At 42.0% G+C, this 23,750-nt stretch overlaps 1 protein-coding gene across 1 annotated transcript in view; it reads right to left on the reverse strand.

Moving 5' to 3' along the window:
* The window catches only part of letmd1 (LETM1 domain containing 1), a 66,431-nt gene extending 43,826 nt beyond the window's left edge, over positions 1-22,605 (reverse strand). Inside the window, exons 1-2 of the mRNA XM_039746691.1 lie at positions 22,449-22,605; positions 7,693-7,850 (exon numbers count right to left, since the gene is read on the reverse strand). Coding sequence (XP_039602625.1) covers positions 7,693-7,850; positions 22,449-22,555 — 265 coding nt within the window. The 5' untranslated portion in view covers positions 22,556-22,605. The remainder of the gene's footprint in view (positions 1-7,692; positions 7,851-22,448) is intronic.
* Between the last annotated feature and the right edge of the window lie 1,145 nt (positions 22,606-23,750).

Below are 23,750 nucleotides of genomic sequence, written 5' to 3' on the forward strand. Positions count from 1 at the left end.
GGAATGGCTGATTTCAAAATCTTTTGAGATCTTTTAAATCCCTTCCCAGACTCATAGGCTGCTACAATCTTTTCTGAAGTCCTCTGACAGCTCTTTTGTTCTCACCATGGTGCTCACTCTCACTTCAACAGTCAGGAGCACACCAAACTAAATGTCTGAGGTTTAAATAGGGCAAGCCTCATTCAACATGCAGAGTAACGATCTACTAATTATGTGCACCTGGTGTGATATACCTGTGTGAGATCTGAGCCAATTTAAGAGGGAATACATGTGAGGGTGTCCTATCTTTTCCTCAGTTAGAATAGGCATTTTTGTAGAATGACATTTACAGAAGATCTTGAAAAGACTTTTCTTCAGTTTTCTTTGTTTAGTTGGATTACTTTAATCTCTCTGTATTGTTGAAACGGAGATGAAATAACCATTTATTAAAAATGTTACAAAAACCACATGCTTTCAAAGGGTGTCCTAATGTTTTCACATGACTGTATATATATATATATATATATATATATATATATATATATATATATATATATACATATATATATATATATATATATTATATACATATATGTATATATACACACACACATACACAGTAGAACCTCTGGTCACGAATGTTTCCGAACATGTACAAATCAGGTTACGATCAAAAACTTTGCCAAAATTTTGCATCTGTTCACGACCACACACTCTGGTGGAGAACAAAAACACTGGCGGCTAGTTTCCCTACTTGCGTTTGTATGCGCCAATGATTTCACATTCTCCATTTCCCATTTTCTTTTGTTTGCGTATACAGGGCCTAACAAAGCAGCTGATGTTGCAAAAGAAGTTACAATGTTAACCAAGCAGAGGCCTCAAGTGCTGGAAGAGGAGGAAAAACTGTTGCTGAACAAGAAGCACCTTGCAGGGGATAGCGTAAGCGAGGCGATCATATGCGAGAAAGCCAGGAAGATTCATGGCGATTTGCTTTAAAAAAAAAATCCTCATCCGAGTGGTAAAGGTGAGGAATTTAAAGCCAGTAGAGGATGGTTTGAAAAGTTTTGCAAGAGAAGTGGCATTTAATTTTTTCCCCTGTGCTGTTTAAAACTGATAAAAAAAGTGTTTACAGCGAGTGGTTCATAAGGGTGTAGCGCGAACTCTTATAACATTAGTTTTCTCTGTTGTTCAGGGTTTTCTCAGTGTTATTCAATGTTTTTACATTAGTTTACTATTACACTGTGCATTCTATGGTATAATTAACTATTTTTGTGCTTAAAAAATATATATATTTACATACAGTTTGTACAGTCTGGAACAAATTAATTGTATTTACATACAATCTTATGGGGAAATTACGTTTTGGAACAAATTACGGTCGTGACCAGAGGTACCCCTGTATATCTGCAACTACAGATTTAGACGTTTTTTTTTTTCTAGAATTTTCTTGAACATTCTGGTTGATTTTGCGATTTCTCTAATCACGCTAAGAATCATAGCTCATTTGCAGGAGCGATATATTTGCGCTAATCCGAGGGGAGGGGGAGGTGTGACGTCAGGAATGGGAACATGGGCGGGGCTCTTCTCGCTGTCCTGTTTCACTACTACGTGGGCAGGGCCACAGGGGATGGCTAGTTTACAAAATTTCTGCTTTTGCTTTCGATTGAAATGCTTCACTTTCTTTTGTCGATTTCATTCTATTTTGCCCTTTCTCTGTGCAGTTTTCCCCCTTTGTTGTATCTTATTAATGACAATTAAAAACGAGCGGAGCAGACACACAGGCAAACAACACTGAATAAGCAAAGGCTGCAACTACTTTAGTGTCAGCCCCACTACTTATTAAATAATGGATTAATTAAACAATTAGAACACCTGGAAAAGTAGAATGAAAATCAAGATGAAAATATTGTTAAAAAATACATTATTCCCATATAACTACTTGGTACATTTTAATTTTTTTTTTTAACCATACTTTGTTTTCTAATTTCTATATTGTTCCCAAAACAGAGAACTTGAAAAATAACAGTTCACTTGATTAGCCCAAGAGTCCAATTCAAAACAGAAGCTGGTGGGAACAAAACCTGCAGCCAGCCCCCAGGGCCAAGTTTAGGAAGCAATGGTATATACAAATGTAATAGCATTGAGATCTTTTAGCCTACCATCAATTATATTTGAATAGTTACTTATTTTAATACAATTATTCAAAACCTAATTTTGGTAGAACTAGTTTCTGGTTTCCTTAGAGCTGTTGGAGCTTTCCTGTAGTCAAACCTAGGACTGCCACATTGGCTTTGTGATTCCAAAGTAGCAAGTAGGGCCGAGAGGGTCTGTTAACACCACATATGGTTTTCCTGCTTTATCTCCCTGTCACATTTTTGAGGAACAATTAATGGGACACCACGTGCTTCGAGCAAAGCAATGTTAAACATTTTAAATAGGGTTCACAGTCTCTCATAGTCCCAAGTACAAACTAAAAGACTTCTAATTCACTCAACGGCCAGTTTATTAGGTACACCTCACTAGTAGTAAATTCAGAACTGCTGTAATTCTTTGTGGCATTGATTCAACAAAGTGATGGAAACATTCCTCATTGACTGTGGTCCATACTAATGTGATAGCATTCTGCAGAAATCTGCAGGTTTGTCGGCTGTACATCCATGATGCCAATCTCCCGTTCCACCACATCCCAAAGGTGTTCTATTGGATTGAGATCTGGAGACTGTGGAGGCCATTTGAGTCCAGTGAGCTCATTGTCATGTTCAAGAAACCAGTTTCAGATGATCTGAGCTTTGTGACATGGTGCGTTATCCTGCTGGAAGGAGCCATCAGAAGATGGCAGTCATAAAGGGATTCACACGGTCAGCAACAATACAGAGGTAGGCTGTGCCATTTGAATGATGCTCAATTTGTACTAAGGGGCCCAAAGTGTGCCAAGAAAATATCCCCCACACCAGCACACCACCTGCGGCAGCCTGAACAGTTGATACAAGGCAGGATGGATCCCTGCTTTCATGTTGCTGACCCCACCATCTGAATGTTACAGCAGTAATCGAGACTCGTCAGACCAGGCCACATTTCTCCAATCTTCTAATTTCCAATTCTGGTGAGCCTGTGCAAATTGAAGGCACAGATGCCTGTTCTTAGCTGACAGGAATGTCACCCGGTGGGGTCTCCTGCTGCTGTAGCCCACCTGCTTCAAGGTGTGACGTGTTGTGTGTTCAGAGCAGCTCTTCTGCACACCTCAGGTGTGATGAGTACTTATTCGAGTTCCTGTTGGCCATTCTTCTCTGACCTTAAAAAGGCACTGTCACCCAGAGGACTGCCGTTCACTGAGACTGTAATATGAAATGTATGTTTTTAGTGGATATTTTCCCTTTGTTCAGACCATTCGCTCTAAACCTGGAGATGTCTGTGTGTGAAAATCCCAGTAGATCCTCAGTTTTTGAAATACTCAGACCAGCTCATCTGGCACCAACAAAGATGCCATCTTTCTTCCCCATCCCGATTCAGTTTGAACTTCAGCAGGCTGCCCTGACAGGTCTACCTGTGTGAAAATATTGAGTTGCTGCCATGTGATTAGATATTTGCGTTAACAAGCAGTTGAGCAGGTGTACCTAATAAAGTGGCCAGTGCGTGTATATGGGGGTATATGTGTAAGCTAAATCTATGTCAGTCAGTCATGTTCTAACCCACTTAGTCCTGAACAGGGTCACGGGGGTCTGCTGGAGCCATCCCAGGTAGCATAGGGTGCAAGGCAGGAAACAAAACCCTGAACAGGGCACTGGTCCATCGCAGGGCTCACACAAACACACACACACACACTCTAGGGCCAATATCAGACCGCCAATTCACTTGACCTGCATGTCTTTGGACTGCGGTAGGAAACAGGAGCAGCCAGAGGAAACCCATCCAGACAGGAGGGAGAACATGCAAGTTACAGGCAGGGAGGACCCAAGGACATGAACCCTGGTCTCTTTACTGTGATGCGGCAGTGCTACCACTGTGCCTCCATGCTGCCCCAAAATCTATGTAAAATATGAATATATTGCATATTACTGTACACACACACGCACGCACACACCCACCCACCCACACACCGTCTGCATAGCCATTTAAAAGCCTAAATTACAAAGAGGTAATTGTTCATTATATATGCTGCATGCTACAGTGGCTCATGGAGATAACTGACAATGTCTCTTACTAAGAACATACATCTCATATTACAGTCTCAGTATTATTCCTTTAGTAGAAGCAAGGCCAGTAAAACTCCTCCGCCACATTGTTTAAGTCAGCCTCAATCCTGTCATTTTATGCAGCCTGCGCACCCTTCTGGAACAATCCTCTGTCTGTTGGCTGGATAGGACGTACAAGGCCAGCTTCAATTACTTTCTTTCGTGCCTATAAATCTGAATCTGTGGCTGACGCCTCGCTAATAGACTTCCTTTCTGTGGGGCCTTGGTATTCCATCAGTTGACCCTGAAGTCAAAGATCAACTGGATGAGGCCTTCAATGATGTCAGAAGTATTCAGGCCATTAAATATTGCAGATTGGGAAGTCGATGGACCCTGACAGTTTCCTTCTGTATATATTTTTCTCGCTAGCAGACTGGCGCAGTCAGTTTCCGTATTCTCTGGAACCTTCTCTTTGTTCCATTTCATTGGGGTTCACACCACACATGTTTAACAAAATGACAATGACAGGTCCCACTCAGTTTTAGCAATCAATATGGATGTTATTACCGTTGTAACAAGACCATTAGGGGGTGTGCCAGCCACCCAATCCGACACAGAGAGACACTAGAGGCACACTTATAAAAACAAACATTTTTTATTCTCTTTTCTTCACCTGTGGGCAACACCTTCCCTGTTGCCACAGGCACAACACAGATCCAAATAAGCACAATAGCACATACTACTCATAATAAATCTTCTCTTCTCCTCTCCTCCACTTGTCTCCGGCAAGCTTTGTGTCTCTCTCCTCCCGACTCTCGCTCTCGGAGTGGTGGCTGCTGGCTTCTTTTATAGCCTGCCTGGAAGTGCTCCAGGTGTTTGATGATCCATTTCCGGCTGCACTTTTGGGTGTGGCAGAAGAACCATCTACATGGGCTCAGGAACTACTGCACCGCCCCCTGGCGGCACCCCTGGATCCCAACAGGGTTGTAGAAAGCTCCATCTCCCATGGAGCCCTGTGGGAATCCGAGGCACCACTGCCACCCAAGGGGGACTGCCATCTAGCGTCCCGGGGGAGGTACTGTTCAGTCTGGTCCGCCACATCGTATATACTCGTGTATAAGTCAGGTCTTGAAACCCAAAAAAAATCGATCATAAAAATCTTATATGCCCGTTCAAAAATGCAATACTTAATTTTTTTTATTTTTTACATCTTCCGACCACACATCAGTTTCTCGGACACATTGAATTTTGTTGCAGCAGTGCAGTTACCAATTTCTTTTGCCACTTCAACGACTATTAATTTAAAACCAGCTTTATATTTTCTTCTGATCAAACGCTCCATCGTAGTGTGGCATCTGGCCGGGACGCCCAGGAGGACCGGAGGAGGGCTTGTGCCTCCTCCAGACCGCGAGGGGGCGTCCGCCCTGGTTGTGTTGGGGGCCTCGGGTAAAGGGCTTGGAAGCCCAACCCTGTAGGGACCCGTGGCCACCGCCAGGCGGCGCCCCGGTGCCTGAATATCCCTGGAGCCCAGCACTTCCGCCACACCAGGAAGTGCTGGGGAAGACGACCGGGGACACCGGACGGCTTCCGGGTGTGCAGCCGGCACTTCCGCCACACTGGGGCGTGTCTATGGAGGAGTGCCGGGGAGCTGCTGGAGCCCATCCGGGTTCCTATTTAAGGGGCCGCCTCCCTTCAGTCGAGAGCGGAAGTCGGGTGGAAAGAGAGCTGGAGAGAGGATTGGAGGCAGCCAGGAGAAAGGCACTGGAACTGTGTGGCCTGGACATTGGGGGAACGGTGCAGGAAGCACTGGGGAGTGCACGTAACTAATTGTAAATAACTGTAAATAAACTGTGTGTGGTGGAACGGACGATGTCCGTCTGTGTGTGTCTGGATTCGAGTCCACAGTAGATAAGGGACGATCTTACAATAAAGGGGTATGAGGGTGTGAGATACGAAAAACACAAATCAGTGCAAATGTCGCTTCAGAATAGTTCGGGTATTACCATTTGTCTGTACAAACTGATACCCAATTATCCATTTGCAACAAGGAATAATATACTTAAAATATTATATATATTATATTATATTAATAATAATAATAATTTTATCTCATAAAAGTGAGTACACCCCTCACATTGTTGTATATATTTTATTATATAGTATCTTTTCATGGGACAACACTGAAGATATGACACTTTGATACAATGTAAAGTCTGTATACAGCTTGTATAACAGTGTAAATTTGCTGTCCCCTCAAAATAATTCAACACACAGCCATTAATGTCTAAACAGCTAATGTCAGCATCAGAAGCGAAGCCTCGTTACACTGCGCCACAGCGTGTGGTTCGTTTATTTGACAGCCTGGAGACTGGAGTAATTACATTCATATGCGTTACCTGGTAGGTAACCACCCATACAATCAGATCGGGACTCGGACTACGAATGCAGTGTAAAGAGGCTTCGCTTCGGACGCCGACATCCGAGGTTCGATCCCTGCAAGGGGTGCAGTGGAGTGTGTATGCCTGATGAGCTCAAATAAGGGTAAAACACGTGTCACGTACTCTTTGCATTATTTGACAATAAGCTATATATAGCCACACACGTGCGAGTAGGAGGATGTTGTATGGACCAAGTGATGGTAATTCCACGCCAGGCCAGGCTAGGGGGGTGGCGACATGCACTAAACCTTCTCCTGTTATCTCTGCAGACCAGCAGAGACTCAAGTCTGGCCGTAGATCCGTATAGTGTCGAGTCTATTTTTCGGCCAGACTTCCGATTTCTCCAGAAGGTCATCATCCTGCTGACTACGCCACTGTAAAATGATCAAATTCTACACACTTAAAGGTTTGGGACAGCCACCCATATTTCATGATCCTTGCTGCTAAAGGTTGTGAAAATGATAACGTTGTTTACAAAACTGAGTCCAAAACAGAACTGATCATGATTGGAAGAGACGGCGCTTTTAACTAGTCAGACCGGATGTGACGTAGGGGAACTGGAAGTGGCATCAATCGAGGTGCCGGAACTGAAAGGGACATCTTCAAAGTTGAGTCAGATAGGTTTTCCCGCGGCTGGTCTGCAGAGATAACAGGAGAAGGTTTGGTGCACCCGACAACCCCCTGGCCAGGCGTGGAATTAACATTACCTGGTCCATAAAACGTTCTCCTACTCGCATGTGCGTGACTATATGAAAAATATATATATATATATATATATATATATATATATATATATATATATATATATATATATATATATATATATATATAGAGGAGCCGGGCAGGATCTTCCTCACTGATGCGGCAGCCTCCGTTTGAGTCAGTCTACCTGTCGCCACGATTTACAGCAGTACACACACACACACACAAGGGTATATGTAGGAAAAGACACAATGTAGCTGCTTGCCACAGGATGGCAAAACGTATTTGTCAAGCCTGAGTAACTGCTCTTATGACAACTGCTCAGCATTGTTTTAGTGTAGCTTAAGGGTAAAAAGAACAATGACATCACAGTCAGTGTGATTAAGTAACTAGTGACTTACCTCTGAAAAAGGTGGTATATAAAATGTAAAACCGTGGAAAGTTGCCCTCCAGAAAACGTTCATATCGCTGGTTGGCAGACTTCAGCTTTGTTACAATTGTTCTTGCAATGCCCGGCTTTGTTTTAGATGAAAGGAAGCATTTTTGCGTCTCGTGGAAACTGAGAGGGGGAGAGAGAGAGAGAGAGACAGAAAAAAAAAAAAACACAATTATTTTTTCTCATGAACCTCTGTACCTCATACAATATAATCAAGGATCTGTATAACCACAAGAGTCTTTTTCTAAATTTGGATTACTTTAATGCAAGGCTACATAGGTTGTTAAATCTAAAGAAAGTAAATGCAGTGGGGGAAAAAACAGTTGCCTTGAACAGAGCAAATTATCACAAGGAGCTTTACAAAGTACTCAAGAAAGCACTTTAAACGGATTCACAAAATGAGTTCACACACACGGCAATGTTTCTTTAAAAGGAATCCATTTCACACTACTATAGGCTGCGAACTGTTCAGCTTCACCTTGTTTTACAAAAATCCCATAATAGCTTTTTACCTAATTTATGAATACTAGAGGGGCTTTGCCGCCCTGCTCACTTTGCTTGCCAACCTCCAAGCTGGCGCTACGCACTAGCCACTTTGCAGCTCTGCCAGAATTGTTACATATACATAACAGAACTATTTTACATTACAGCGAGTAACGTATAACTGCCCGTGAGTGCATTTCGTTTCTTTCTCTCTAATAAATAAAACCGACTTTTTCAAATGTTTGTCTCTGTGATTTGTTCATTTTCTTTGCAAAATCTATTCTAACGGGAAACGGTTAACATTTTAATATGAATGGCATATCAAGATCTCCTTTGGTGTCTAATGTTATCCGCGGAAGATGTACATACAGTACCTTTCTTGGAAATATCCTTCTTCAAACAGCAATTCAGCCAGTGGAAGACCAGACGGTGTTAACGGTTGTCGATATTCTTCATGATATTGTAAGTTGATGTTTTCATCTTCCGCACGATCAGCACCAACTGTTTCAGCAGAGTCTATTGATACACATTTAACCAATTTGCCGTGTAACTGATCAACAGTTTTCACGTTAATTCATTTGACTTCATCGTTTCTCGGTGCTAGGATTGCCCATGTACTCATTTCTTCTGTTGATAACCTTTCAGGATTAAATTCTTCAGCATGATTTGGATATAATACGTCTTCTTTATTTGGGATCTTAAAGTGAGTAAAACGTGAACATTTATAAGAGCAGAGAGAGCAGGAACTGTGTCCGTCAAAAGCATTCACACGAATGAGAGGTGTGAGGACCGTGGGCGTGATGAAATATGGTTGAGAGGAGGGCGTGACTTGAAAAAAATCTCGTCTTGTGATTTCCTTTTATAATAGAGAGATGTTGAAGTGTGTTTATATAAAACTAGTTGTCTGCGACGATGACCGTTGTCCTTAAGTTGTGTATTTGTACTGACGAGTGGATTGTACGAGATTCATCAGCAAAAAATATGACCAATGGATATATCATGTGTTTAACTGCAGACTCAATGATTATTATATTAATATATTATATATTAGATTCCTTTTTAGTTGCCCCAAACATCAGATTTTTTTTATCTGTAAGGGATGGCCAGCAGCCCAACCCGGCCGTGATACCCAAAAGATGGAAGGATGGGGGAAGGCAGCTGCTTTAGGGCACTGCCTCCCCCAAAACATCAGATGGCAGCTCCCCTGGATTACAGCCTTGCCCCAGATTCCTATAGGGCACCATGGGACTTGGAAATCAATATTTCAGCCCTGTTGGGTACCGTGAGTGCTGCCAGGGGGTGCTGTGGAACAGACTTATGGCATGATGTTTCCACCTGACACGGGAGTGCTTGCAGAAGCACGTCCAGGTTGGCCAATAGAAAAGGATAGGACCAACCTCACAGAGGTGAGGCTGAGTCGGGTGATAGGTGGATGAAGGTTGCTGGGAGAAGCGGAAGAGTAAAAGACAAAGAAAGAAGAAGAATTAAGTGTTGTGCAAAACATTTACTTGTGGCTGTGGTAGGGGAAATGATTGTGAAGAATTTGTGTGCTTTTTAACCCTTGCCCGGTGTCTGTTGTGTTGGGTTTGAGAAGTAACAGTGCCCTCTAGTGTCCACACATTCTAAGCCTATGTTATACCGATAGAACAGTGCTTCCCAAACTTGGTCCCAGAGGATCAGTCACAACACCTGATAGCACTGATCTCATTGAATTAGCTGGGATTCTTTTTCTCTTCTACATTCAGAAAAGCACAGCATGATTTTTACATTTATAAGACATTTAGAAATATTTATGTTTTTGCAGTAGATTTAAATGCTTAACTCTCTTTTGTTGATTTCATTCGATTTTGCCCTTTCTCTGTGCAGTTTTTCCCCCTTCGTTGATCTTATTAATGACAAAAATGAGCAGAGCAGACACTCTGGCAAACAACACGCAATCGTGAAAGGCTGCAACTACTTTAGCGTCAGGCCCACTAATTAGTAAATAATGGATTAATTAAACAATTAGAACACCTAGAAAATTAGAATGAAAATCTAGATGAAAATACTGTTAAAAAATACATTCTACCCATATAACTGCTTGGCACATTATATATATATAATAATATAATATATATATATATATATATATATATTAGTATGACACTTGCCTGGACACCACCAGTTGGAGACCACATCTTTATAAAGTTCACACATTTATTTAACATAAATAAATACAGTCCCAAAACACCACACAATGCATAAAACAATAATCACCCAACAATCCTTCTTTCTCTCAGTCCTTGGCCGCCAATCTCCTCCTGGGAGCTTCGTCCTGCTCCCTCTCACGACTCTAGCTCCCAGATTGCTGGGAGGCGGCGCCTTTTATTCCCGCCCGGATGTGCTCCAGGTGGCTGATGACGATCTTCCGGCAGCACTTCCTGGTGTGGCGGAAGTGCTGCCCTTTGCCCTGGAAGTACTCCGGGGGTCCCTGGCAGGTTCCTCCACCATCTTGCCAAGTGTGGCGGAAGTAATGTTCTCCAGGGTTCTAGGAGGCTTAAGATGCCCCATGGCGGTGGCCACGGGTCCAAACAGTCCAGAACCCTTTTTCTCCTTTCCCGTGGTCCTTTTCTGCTCCAGGGCGGTTGCCCCCTTGTGGCCCGGAAGCTATTCTTATGACCTTCCGGTCCATTTAGGCATCCCTGCCGGGTCAGAACCCCAGTCGTCTGTGACTATATATATATATATATATATATATATATATATATATATATATATATATATATAGTGGGGGACGGCCGGATCCCATGCCTGGCCGGGACGTTCCTTCTACTTATGTACCGGGGGAGCAGCCAGGGGCTCATCAATACCTCCACCGGGACGCTTGGTGGCAGCCTCCCTGGTTCATGATGGTGCCTCAGCCTCCCGCAGGGTTCCATGGGAGTTGGAGTTCTCCCCAACCCTGTGGGGATCTGGGGTGGTCACCAGGTGAGGGGCTGCAAGGATCCCAGAGCCAACCTGGACACCTCTACAGCCCTGCCTGGAGGTGCAATCAGCCCCAGCTGAACCAACACCTGGAGCACTTCCGGGAGGGCTATAAAAAGGGACTGCCTCCCTGCCAAAGGAGCCAGAATCGGGAGGAAGAGGACGAGGTTGCCTGGGAGGAGTGGTGGTGCAAGGTGGAAGTGTTGTTGGTATTGTGTGTACGTGGTTTTGGGACTGTGTATTGCCTGTGGGGTTCACGGGAAAGACGTGCCCACAGGTGAAGAAAAATAAACAGTGTGCTGGTTTTTACATGTGCCTCTGCGTCAATCTGTGTTGGGTCGGGCGCTATATAGCGCCTTTTACTATATATATATATATATATACACACACACACACACATATACATATATACACACACATATATATCTATCTCCATTCATCCATTATCCAACCTGCTGTATCCTAACTATAGGGTCACGGGGGACTGCTGGATATATATATATTTACCAAACTTAGTTTTCTAATCTCTATATTGTTCTCAAAACACAGAACTTGGGAAATAAGACATCACTTAATTAGCCCAGGAGTAGTGCTGGGTGGTATACCGGTTCATACCAAAAACCGTTTTTATTTTTGTTATGATATGGATTTTTCTTATACTGTAACACTGGTTTAAATTGCCTAAACAATGTTCGGAACGTGGTGCATCGGGAATCTGTTTAAGGGGGACCTTTTTCACTGCTACACCACTAAAACACATGCCACAGAGGTGTTGCGTGGGGGCTCTTTTTCACTGCTACACCGCTAAGTATACAATGGAGTCCATATGTTAGTAGAGGTGTTGCGCAGTGAAAATGGACAGAGAACATTCTGAAACTGAATCTGTAGCAGACGATAAAGTTGAACATGACGACACAGAAGAACTTTTGCTGGAAAAAGGAGTCACGTCTGTTGTTTGGAGATACATTGGATGTAAAAGGTCAGATGTGGACCATTATGTTCAAATGTGTGAATACCGTTTCTATACTACTGGATAATACTGCAAGCCAAGTTGTATTTTTTTCCAATACTGTGTAATGTACCTGGGTACCGTGTAATAGTGTGAGGACATGTTGACTTTTTTCTCGACCTTTCCACTTTACTCTTGTCATAAGCGTCGATATTAAAGTCGACATTTCTACTTAATTCTCGCCATTTGTCGAGATTAAAGTCGACATGTTGACTTTATTCTCGTAAGTTGTTATTAAAGTAGAATATCGTAAACTAAATTTCATCTTAAAATGAGATTTTCTCAAACCCCGTCATAAGTTATGTAGTACATGCTTTGTGTTAAGTGTTCCCGGTGTTCTAACGAAACATCCTACCCATCGAAATGATCTACTCACTGTTACTACGCATGCGCAGACCAAAATTACGCAACTTAGCCTTACTACATTAATGCATTTATTACAGTTTACTGCATAGGTATTTACCGTCAACATTTTATAAGTTGTATATTTTGCATGTGTGACTTTTGATCTTGTACAGGCCATTGTATCCATGCACGAGTGATGACCGTCTTGTGAAATCTTTGCATCAGGCTGTGTCTCTTTCAGGCATTAAATGATGCCTATAGAATAAATTGAGAAATGTTAACATTTCCATAAATTTGATAGACGACTTCTAAATACAACATGTTAAATGATGACATGGTATAACGTTATAAGTTTAATGTTACGACTTACAATAAACTACGGTAGGATACTTCGACAAAGTAGGACACCGGAGCCATGTTAATCGCTATGTGCTTCTTAAACGGACTTCCTCTTCATCTAAAAGGTGGCGCAGACAGCACACAGAATACATTCACTTCATGATATTCCCGCTCCCTGAACATTTAGAATGCTAAGATAAATACTTGATATCATTTTCATGATGAAATGCATTAAAGCATGTATTAATCATGTGGGGGCTAAGTGGCGTGGAGGTTGCACTGCTGCCTTGCAGCAAGGGGGTCCTGGGTGTTCCCTGCTTTGAATTTGCATGTTTTTTCTGGTGGGTGTACTCGGCGTGCTTCAGTTTCCTTTCAAAGTCATGTAGGATAGCGGGTTTTGTTATACTGTATTAACCATGCTAGTGTATGTATTGCTCGTATTCACCCTGCGATGTGCTGGCGCCACGTTCAGGATTTGCTCCTGCCTTGCACACAATGTTTGCTGGGATGGGCGCAACCCTGAATGGATGGCATAATTAAACATGTATAACGAAGTTCTGAACACTCCATGGTCTAAGTTTATAACTAGTTTTAATTTCTCAAAGGCGTTTATCGTGTGGCGATTGGTTAGGTGGAGAAAGAAAAAGGAAGGACAGGAGCGGAGGGTTTTGTACGTCAGACAGAGACAGCATGCATGCAATAAAGAAAGCCCGCTCAGAAGAACACCCATTGAGTTCTGTGTTTGTGTCTCCGACCACCAGATCACAAACCTAACATTTACACAATATTTAAGTTAAACCTGTGCGATACCCATTCATACATCCAGTTTTTTAGAGCCTCGTCACACCGGACATAAAGTTCTTTACACTGAACGTACACCCAGCGACTCCTTACTGCGAGGGAGCAGCACTACCACCTCACTATGGTGCATGTTTAATACCTGCTTTAATGCATTTCATCATGAAAATGATACAGTGTGTTGCCGCTCCCAGCACACGGCAGGAGTTCCAAGTGTAGCTGTGCAACGGGTGACCTCTCAGCACCACACTGAACAGTGTGGAGGGTTTTTACAGTGGCTGGTGCAGTAGGTAGATAAATCCTTCAAAGCCAACTCTGACTCCGACTCTGTAGTTTCCGATACTTCTGACTCCGACTCCTCTGTATTGAATATTGTAATGTATTTTCCATGTTGATTAAAGGAAGGCAACATACACGTGATTTAACCACAGAACTACTGGCTAGTAAGCGGACTCTCTCTAGCGTATTGGCCAGTTTAAACAAAAGACAAGAACCCCTGAACAGACATCAGGCCATAGAACACACCTCCACCTACACCATTACACTTGTTTGCACTCAAATGAACTTGTTGAACACATTATATCTGAAATAAAATGAAAACCCTTTTTGTAATGTACCATCATCCAGATTACAATATGTGAATGTCAAGTTGTATAATAGCTCAGCTGAACTTCACACTAGTAGTAACACAACTATGCACTGGGCTTTATTCTTAAATCAGAGAAGTACTTCATTATGACTTGTTTGAAACAAGTAAATTGCGAAATTGCCAGCAGAGATCCCTAAATGGAGGGCAGGCTTTTAAAGTTTAAATTTTATAAGACACCCTCAGTATCTCCAAATATGTCTCCCCAGAGGGGGAATTGTGGAAATTCTGTCTGGTAAAGAGACAAGTCCTACAAGAACTTTACAAAGAGGATATTAATTTTAAAAAATTACAAAAAAAAAAAAAAAAAAAATACAAGAAAAAAAACTTAAAAGGCAACCCCACACAACAATATCCCAAAAACACAATCCAATGAGAGTCCAACAGCCAGAGAAGGAAAAAGTCAAAAGCCAGTAATAAAAATCAAAGAAAAACACAATCTTTACAATAATAAACTACCAAACTTCACCTGAGCGCATTCAAATGAGCCCCAGTTAGCTTACTGCCCAGCATTCTTTTATTGGGTGGTCCCTAGCAGTGATAGACAGGGTGGTCCCATCACTTGGGGTTTCAGCACCAAATCACACAAAATACTTAAAATGACAGTGCATAAATATTTGTAAACAGAACAAAAAAATAAAAGATAAAATTAGTCTGTTATCTCAATAAAATTAGTCTGTTATCTTGAGATCTCGATAAAGTTAGTCTGTTATCTCGATAAAATTAGTCTGTTATCTCGAGATCTCGATAGAATTAGTCTGTTATCTCGATATCTCGATAAAGTTAGTCTGTTATCTCGATAAAATGAGTCTGTTATCTTGAGATCTCAATAAAATTAGTCTGTTATCTCGAGGAAACAATTTTGATAAATAATGATATTGCATGTCGTCTCTTGGCTTCTGTACTATATTAAACATGTCTACGAAATAATAACTGGACAGAGCAACATTGAAAGAAATTTTTGTAAACAAAAGACAGAAAAAAAAGAAATGTAAACATGAGCTAGGAGGGGAACCCCAGCTAAAACAGAAAAGGATTGTGAACAAACAAAATACCCAACACGAAGTGGAAGAATCTATTAAAAGCAATGGTGGGTCAAAATGAACCCGAAAGACATGGCAAAGATAAAACTTTTCTGGAAATTGTAAAAAGGATTGAACATTTAATTTTATTTTACCGGTTATTAAATTTGGAGAAATGCAAGAAAGGTCAGAAAGTTTTATCGTGAACAGATGAAATTGAAGTGGTTTTTGTTGATTTCAAACAGCAAAGCAGGACAAATTTAAACTAAAAACACTGTAAGGTAGGGGTCTCAAACTCCGGTCCTGGAGGGCCCCCAGTGGCTGCAGGTTTTCATTCTAACCCTTTTCTTAATCAGTCACCTAATTTTATTGCTAATTAATTCCCTTTCCTTTCATTTTAATTGACTTGTTTTTAAAGATTTGTTCCCTGAATGTCTTCATCCTTCCTCTGAATTGTTTAATTTCTTTCCTTAAATGGCACCCAAACAGAAATGAAATGTGAGGTGAGGGAGCCAACAAAAGACCAACCAAGTCAGGTCCTCAAACTTCAACCAATTTCACTCCAACCAGTTGCTTAATGAGGCACAGAGTCGTCTTGTTAATTAAACTTGTTCTTTAATTTCATGCTTGTTGCTGCTCTCATTGTGCAATAGCAGACATTTCCGTAATTGTGGATTTTCTCTTTTCTAAGAGCAGATCAGCATTCCTGAGGCCTTCACCTTTCTTTATTTTCAGACTAGCAAAATACCCGCGCTTCGCAGCGGCAAAGTGCTGCCTTAAAATTTTTATTAAGAGGAAAATTAAACCTTTTTAAACTGAGGGAAAATATACCAATAATTATCTGTTAAAGATCTCTTTGTATACCTCATTGTCAGTTCGGCCCTCTGGTTGTAATATGACCAAGCTGTGCGCTGAGCTTACTCTTGAGCATGCAACGTACAGTTGGCCATGTGAACAGTAATCTTGTTTCAAATCTCACAGCTTGGATTGCTGCTGTCATAGTTGGTTTGAGTTTCATGGTTTGTTTCAATTACGATAGTATTTGTAGGACTTGTGTTGAAGTGACATTCGGCATCTGTCAAGTGTTGTAAGCACACAACAGGTTTCATCGATAACTTCACATCCAGCTTTTGAGAGTTTAAACATTCATAAACATCAATGTGTCCACTACTGAAATCGTCACCTGTGAATCTAAGATGTTTAAGAGGCATTGGCGGTTGTCGAAAAGTGTAAAATATTTGGCCATTTCGGTACACTTGAAAGCGACAACCGAACAATTCAGCGGCAGCCATCAACTCACATGCAGAACCATAGGTGAAGGGCTTAAGCATTTCACTCTTCTCGTGCTCCTGTGTAGTCTAATTATCTCCTGTACCGTCATCAGTCCACACCTTGAACCTGTCCCAGTCATTCAACACATAAGACACAATGGATATCAAGAGTGAGCCTGATATGGCCGTGCAATATGTAACACAGAGAATGGAAAAGGCAGGCGCCATCTCTGGGCATGGAAACCACTCAGTAAGTGACAGTTCTTTGATCGATGGTGATCACCTCGATAGACATGTTAATGGGGGTGCGGTTGGAATGATAAAGGAAATGGGCACCTGAACAATGTAAAGTAAGTCTAAACTACCTACACAATAACTATAATTGTAATAAACAAACAATAAAACAGCGGAGAAGCCGTGGATTAAATAAAAAGGCTGTAGTTATCAGCAGGGAGACGTGAATCCCGTGGCGAAGCAAGGAAGGGAATGTAGAGGCCGGAGTGACGGACGGTCTTATATAGGCAGGCAGCCAACAACGTGAGAGGTGTTGGGATGGGGGACCCAACGCCGCCTCACACGGTGACCGAGCTCCAGGCTATGGACGTATATATGTACGGAAGTAGGATTCAGTTAGCGTTGGGAACCCGCGTACTAAATTTCTTGAAGATGGGCCCATAAGTTAACAAAGACCATTGAAAAGTTCAATATGGCGGCCGACAGTGGCATCATACCACTGAAATAAGTACATACATCGGTTTTGGTTAGTGCAGGGAAGCCACCTACCAAATTTCGTGAAGATGGGGCCATAAATAAGAAAGTTCAACATGGCAAACGTTTTGACCGTTATGCGTAGAATTTTGAAATGAAACCTGCTTAACTTTTGTAAGTAAGCTGTAAGGAATGACCCTGCCAAATTTCAGCCTTCTACCTACATGGGAAGTTGGAGAATTAGTGATGAGTGAGTGAATGAGTCAGTGAGGGCAACAAAGACCGTTGGAAAGTTCAATATGGTGGCCGACAGTGGCGTCATGCCACCGAATTAAGTACGTACATCGATTTCGGTTAGCGCAGGGAAGCGGCTTACTAAATTTCGTGAAGATGGGGCCATAAATAAGAAAGTTCAACATGACAGATGTTGTCGACCGTTATGACCGTTACGCGTAGAATTTCGAAATGAAACCTGCTTAACTTTTGTAAGTAAGCTGTAAGGAATGAGCCTGCCAAATTTCAGCCTTCTACCTACACGGGAAGTTGGAGAATTAGTGACGTTGGAAAGTTCAATATGGCGGCTGACAGTGGCGTCATACCACCAAAATAAGTACGTAAATCGGTTTTGGTTAGCGCAGGGAAGCCACCTACCAAATTTCGTGAAGATGGGGTCAGCCTTCTACCTACACGGTAAGTTGGAGAATTAGTGATGAGTGAGTGAGTGAGTCAGTGAGGGCTTTGCCTTTTATTGGTATAGATATTGTATGATGGACACAATTTGTTGGTCCTGTTTTGGCTCATTTTTGCATCTCATTTTTGTTTGGCTGCTAATTAAAGAAAAAGAAACAATTAAGAGGTCCGAGTTTTCAAGAGCAACTCAAATAAAATTAATTTAAAGGAATTTAATTAGCAGCAAAAACAGGTCACTAATTAAGAAAAGGGTTAGAATGGAAACCTGCAGCCACTGGGACCCTCCAGGACCGAAGTTTGAGATCTTCGTCTTAAATGAATATACACTTGAGTAGTTTCTATTTAATTTGGGCTCAAATTGTACTAAAATTCTGAATTAAGTTTCATCTCTCATGTCTCCAGAATAGAGTTTTTCCTTTCCTTTTTATTCTACTACTACTCGGTTTGTCATGTGGTGCGTGCGGCAATGCGCTGTATCAGCGTGTGCTCCTAACCTCTCCTCTCCTCTCCTCTAGGATCCCACATCTCACTATTTTCTCTTCACCGGTCAGCTCCCTTTTCTTTCTTGAACACTCTCAGTGTTTATAATTTTTTTACCTTCTTCCACAAAACCATCAATGCTATTTTCATAGCTCTTCAGTCCATCTCTCCTTTAGTTTGGTTTTACGGTTCATTCCTTTGGTCTTCATAGCACATACAGTGCCTTCAGAAAGTATTCACAGACTCCTTTACTTTACTTCAAATTGTACGAAAATAATTTACATTCAAGCGACATCAAGGAACACTCAATAATCCAGAATGACAAAGCAAAAACAGGATTTTAGAAATTGTTACAAATTTATAAAAAACAAAAAAAAAATTAAATATCACCCTGACACAAGTACAGTCGTGGCCAAAAGTTTTGAGAATGACACAAATATTACATTTTCACAAAGTTTGCTGCCTAAGTTGTTATGATGGCAATTTGCATCGACTCCAGAATGTTCTGACGAGCAATCAGATAAATTACAATGAATTGCCAAGTCCCTCTTTGCCATGAAAATGAACTTCATCCCCAAACACCACTGCATGTCAGCCCTGCCACCAAAGGACCTTCTGACGTCACTTCAGCCGTATCCTTGTCACTGTCACCTGTGTGAACGAGAGGATCACTGGAGGTCACTCTGTCACGCTGGTTGAGTTACAATAGAGAGGTGAAGAAGGCTTCAGAGTGCCTAAGAGAGTCCAGCAAGTGTCAGGACCGTCTCCTCAAGTGGATTCAGCTGCGGGCACCACCAGGGCAGAGCTTGCTCAGGACTGGCAGCAGGCAGGTGGGAGTGAGGCGAAGACTTTTGGAGGATGTCCTGGTGGGTGTCAATAAGGGCAGCAAAGAAGCCAAGAAAAACATCAGGAACAGACTGATATTTTGGGATTGGACTGCTGAGAATTGCTGGGGTCAAGTCATTGTCTCTGATGAATCCACTTTCTGATTGTTTGGGGCATCCGGAAAAAAAGAAAAGCTGAGTGGCGCTACCACAAGTCCTGTGTCACGTCAACAGTAAAGCATCCTGAGACCATTCATGTCAGCCAAGGCAGTGGGCTCACTCACAATTTGGCCTAAGAACACAGTCAGGAATAAAGAATGGGACCAAAACATCTGAGAGCAACTGCTGTCAACCATCAAGAACAGTTTGGTGACCAACAATGAACAATCCAGCATGATGGAGCACCGGGCCATAAGGCACAAGTGACAACTAAGTGGCTCGGGGAACAAAACATCGACATTTGGGGTCCACGGCCATGAAACTCCCCATTGAGAACTGGCGGTCAATCCTCAAGGAGGCGGGTGGGCAAAGAAAAACCCACCAATTCTGATTATGCAAGAATGAGCTGCCATCAGGCAGGATTTTTTTGTTGACAATAAGTCATCTGCCATTTTGCACAGGAGAAATCCTTTCTGAAAATAAAATGGCGCCGATTGAGAGACTGACCAGGACATTATACAAAATCAGCACATTGTTGCTGACCAATCACTTCTGCTTTAAAAAAAAGCCATTTAACAACAAAGCGATACAAACTTTGTAAAATTCTTGAGTTGGCAACGTCTCTACTGAACTACAGGTAGGTAGGTAGGTGAAGAGAGTCTGCCAACTGGTGAAAAGCTAAACATACTAATTTGTTTTTGTATTTATTAATGTGTCTTTTTTATTTACAGCTCAAAATATCTGATATTTTGAAAATAATCCAGTAGCAGAATTATGTTTTAATATCTGTCCCACTTTTTTTGTATCTAAATTGTATGTGCCTGAGACAGAATTAGAGATCAATATGGCTGGTAGAAAATAACAAAGCCCAGTATGGGAGATTTTTGATTGCAATATTGAAGGCCTTCATTATAAGCACATTTCCTTGGAGCGGAATATGTTGTGTGTTGTAGACATTTAGAGTAAAAAACCCTCAGTCCTTAAAATTCACCAGCATTTCATCACAAATTGGCCCATTCTGGACAATAAAATGAAAAGAGGAAAAGTGGCAAAAGTCAGCGCACATTTCTTCAGCACAAATGACAGAAAATATTTTAAAAATGATAAAATTGTTTAAAATTGTTCATATTCAGTGTCCAATTTTGATTATGCTTGTTTTTAATCAGACAAAAACAAAACCAGATAGTAAACGATGTAGTGTAGTTAGCTTCCGTAAACATTAAACTAATATTATATCCAAACTTGTTAAGCGTACAGTTCTGTCTGAAGGTGACACAAAACTAAACTCCATAGTAGCTCTTTAACCTGACCATAACAACTAAAACTAATACGTATAAAAATAAAACAGAAATGTCTTTGTGAAATAAAAACTAAAAATATATAATGAAGGAACACTAAAACTAAACTGAATTTACAAGTAAGGTAAAATAAAATATAGAAATAAAAACTAATATAAAAAGGCAAGGGTGCACGGTGGCACAGTGGGTAGCGCTTCTGTCTCGCACTTAGGAGACCTGGGTTCATTTCCCAGGTCCTCCCTGCGTGGAGTCTGCATGTTCTCCCCATGTACGCCTCCAGGTACTCCGGTTTCCTCCCACAGTCCAAAGACATCTAGGTTAGGTGCATTGGCGATTCTAAATTGTCCCTAGTGTGTGCTTGGTGTGTGTGTGCCCTGCGGTGGGCTGGCGCCCTGCCCAGGATTTGTTCCCTGCCATGTGCCCTCTGTTGCCTGGGATTGGCTCCAGCAGACCCCCATGACCCTGTAGTTAGAATATAGCGGGCTGGATAATGGATGGATGGATAAAAAGGCAAACTATAATAACCTTGTTGAAGACACACAGATTGGGAGAAACAAGAATCTCTGGTCTGATGAAAAAAAGATCAACATCACGTCTCGAGGAAAGCAGGCACCACTCGTACCATTCCAACTGTGAAGCACAGTGGTGGCAGCATCAGGCTATGGGTTTGTTTTTCGGCAGTGGGGACTGAGAGACTAGTTAGGGTGTTAAGGGAAAGATGAATGGAGCAAAGTGCAGAGATACCCTTAATGGAAACCAGTGTAGAATGCTCAGAACCTCAGACTGGCCTGAAGACTGGTCATCCAACAGAGCCTAAGCACAAAGACAAAACAACATAGGAGTGGCTCAGGGAGAATACTTGGAATGTCCTTGAACTGACAATCCAGAGCCTGGACTAGAACCTACTTGGACATCTCCAGAAAGACCTAAAAATATATATTCACTGAAGGTCTCCAGACGGAGCTTAAGAGGATCAGCAGAGAAGAATGGCAGAAAATCTCCAAATACAAATTGTGAAAATGTGTGCAATGTGTCCCACCACTCAAAAAGGCTCCAGGCTGTGGCTGGGTGCCAAAGGGGCTTCAATGAAGTACTGATTAAAGGATCTGAATACTTGTGTCAGCGTGATGTTTTATTTTTTTCTATTTTAAATACATTTGCAAAAAGGGTCTACATTCCTGCGCTCACTTTGTCATTCTAGGGTACTGAGTGTTGCCTGATGGGAAGAAAAAAAAAAAGAATGATTGTTATCACAATGCTGCAGCATAACAAAATGTGTAGAAAGTGAGGGGCTGAAGACTCTGCATCCACTGTCGATGTTCCACAACACGTTTTCACTTTAGGCAGGCTTTTCAGTTTTCTTTCACTTCTCATTCTGTTTCAGTCAATATCTCTTCCCATCCTCACTGCTCCCTAAACAAGTGTATATTACACCTCTCTTCCTCTCCCCGCGCGGGGATGGGTTAGTGTTGGTTGGTTTAGCTGGCGCCCCCTCTGGAACCCACCCACTCCACTTCGATTCGCGATTCTGTAACAATTCACGCGTCTTTTTCACCTTCCCGATCATAACTCCCTTTCCCCTGTACTGCGCACAGCACTTTCTCAGAAAAGCCTAACCTCCGATCTCGCATCAAAGACGAAATGCAACAAAAGAGACTACAAGAGGAAGTGTCAGCAGGACATACCTCAATATGACGGGGGTCTTGAGTTGGGCAGTAACCCTAAGTGACCGCTGTGTCGCCAAAAGCCGCAGCAGCAAGTCGCCTCCGATTCTTGCCCTGGATAGCGCCATGTTTGACAGGAGGAAGCGGCCCGAGATGAGAAGCTTACAGGCGTGTTCTTATTGGACAATAAGGATGACGTCACGGAAGCGGGCTTTTAGATGAGCGGCCGGCGGCAGGAAGCGCTGACAGCCACAAGAGGCTCGACAGTGACAGAGGGCGGGCAGGTGGATGTCCTGTGTGTTCAGGGTGGACTCGACAGACAGACAGAAAGAAAGAACACGTGGTACTGTAAGTGGGCAACAGAATACCAGTATCAAGGTTCAAGATTTTTATTTAGCCATGTTTATACAAGAAAACGGGAAATGTGCCTTCACATTTGCATTTCAAACAGACTGAAAGTAAATACAACAAATAGACAAGTTTAAACTTACAGAGAAAGTCTTAAAAATGTTTACATCATTTCATTATTTTTGTTAATACTACTAATAGCAGTTTTATAATACTGTAACGACGGTCGGCACTGACCTCCGAGGAGGCCCTGCGGCGCTGCAATTAAAATTAAACTGTTAATTATGGACGGCGAATATACAAGCTATAAAACCCGGACATGGACTCATATAAACGAACAGACATAGTCTTTGTTTTCAATAGAAATAAAAACCAGCAGTGCTTCTTTATATTCCTTGCTTTGTACCCCAATAAGTACAGGTTATCACCAATATACAGTACTAACAACCCAATTGTGCTTCACTCACTCAGAATATGAAACCAATATAGGAAGTATTTTAAGATAGAGAAGATACATAGATAGATAGATAGATAGATATGAAAGGCACTATATAATAGATAGATATTTTATTAATCCCAAGGGGAAATTCACGTAATCCAGCAGCAGCATACTGATACAAAAAACAATATTAAATTATAAGAGTAATAAAAATGCAGGTAAAAACAGACAATAACTTTGAATAATGTTAACTTTTACCCCCACCCGGGTGGAATTGAAGAGTCGCATAGTGTGGGGTCTCCTCAGTCTGTCAGTGGAGCAGTCAGTCTGGAGATGATTCAGTTGATGCAGTGGATTCTCCATGATTGGCACGAGTCTGCTCAGCGCCCGTCACTCTGCCACAGATGTCAAACTGTCCAGCTCCGTGCCTACAATAGAGCCTGCTTTCCTCACCAGTTTGTCCAGGCGTGAGGTGTCCATCTTCTTTATGCTGCCTCCCCAGCACACCACCGTGTAGAAGAGAGCGCTCGTCACAG

This window comes from Polypterus senegalus, chromosome 3 (genome assembly GCF_016835505.1).
Source record: "Polypterus senegalus isolate Bchr_013 chromosome 3, ASM1683550v1, whole genome shotgun sequence".
Lineage (NCBI taxonomy): Eukaryota > Metazoa > Chordata > Cladistia > Polypteriformes > Polypteridae > Polypterus > Polypterus senegalus.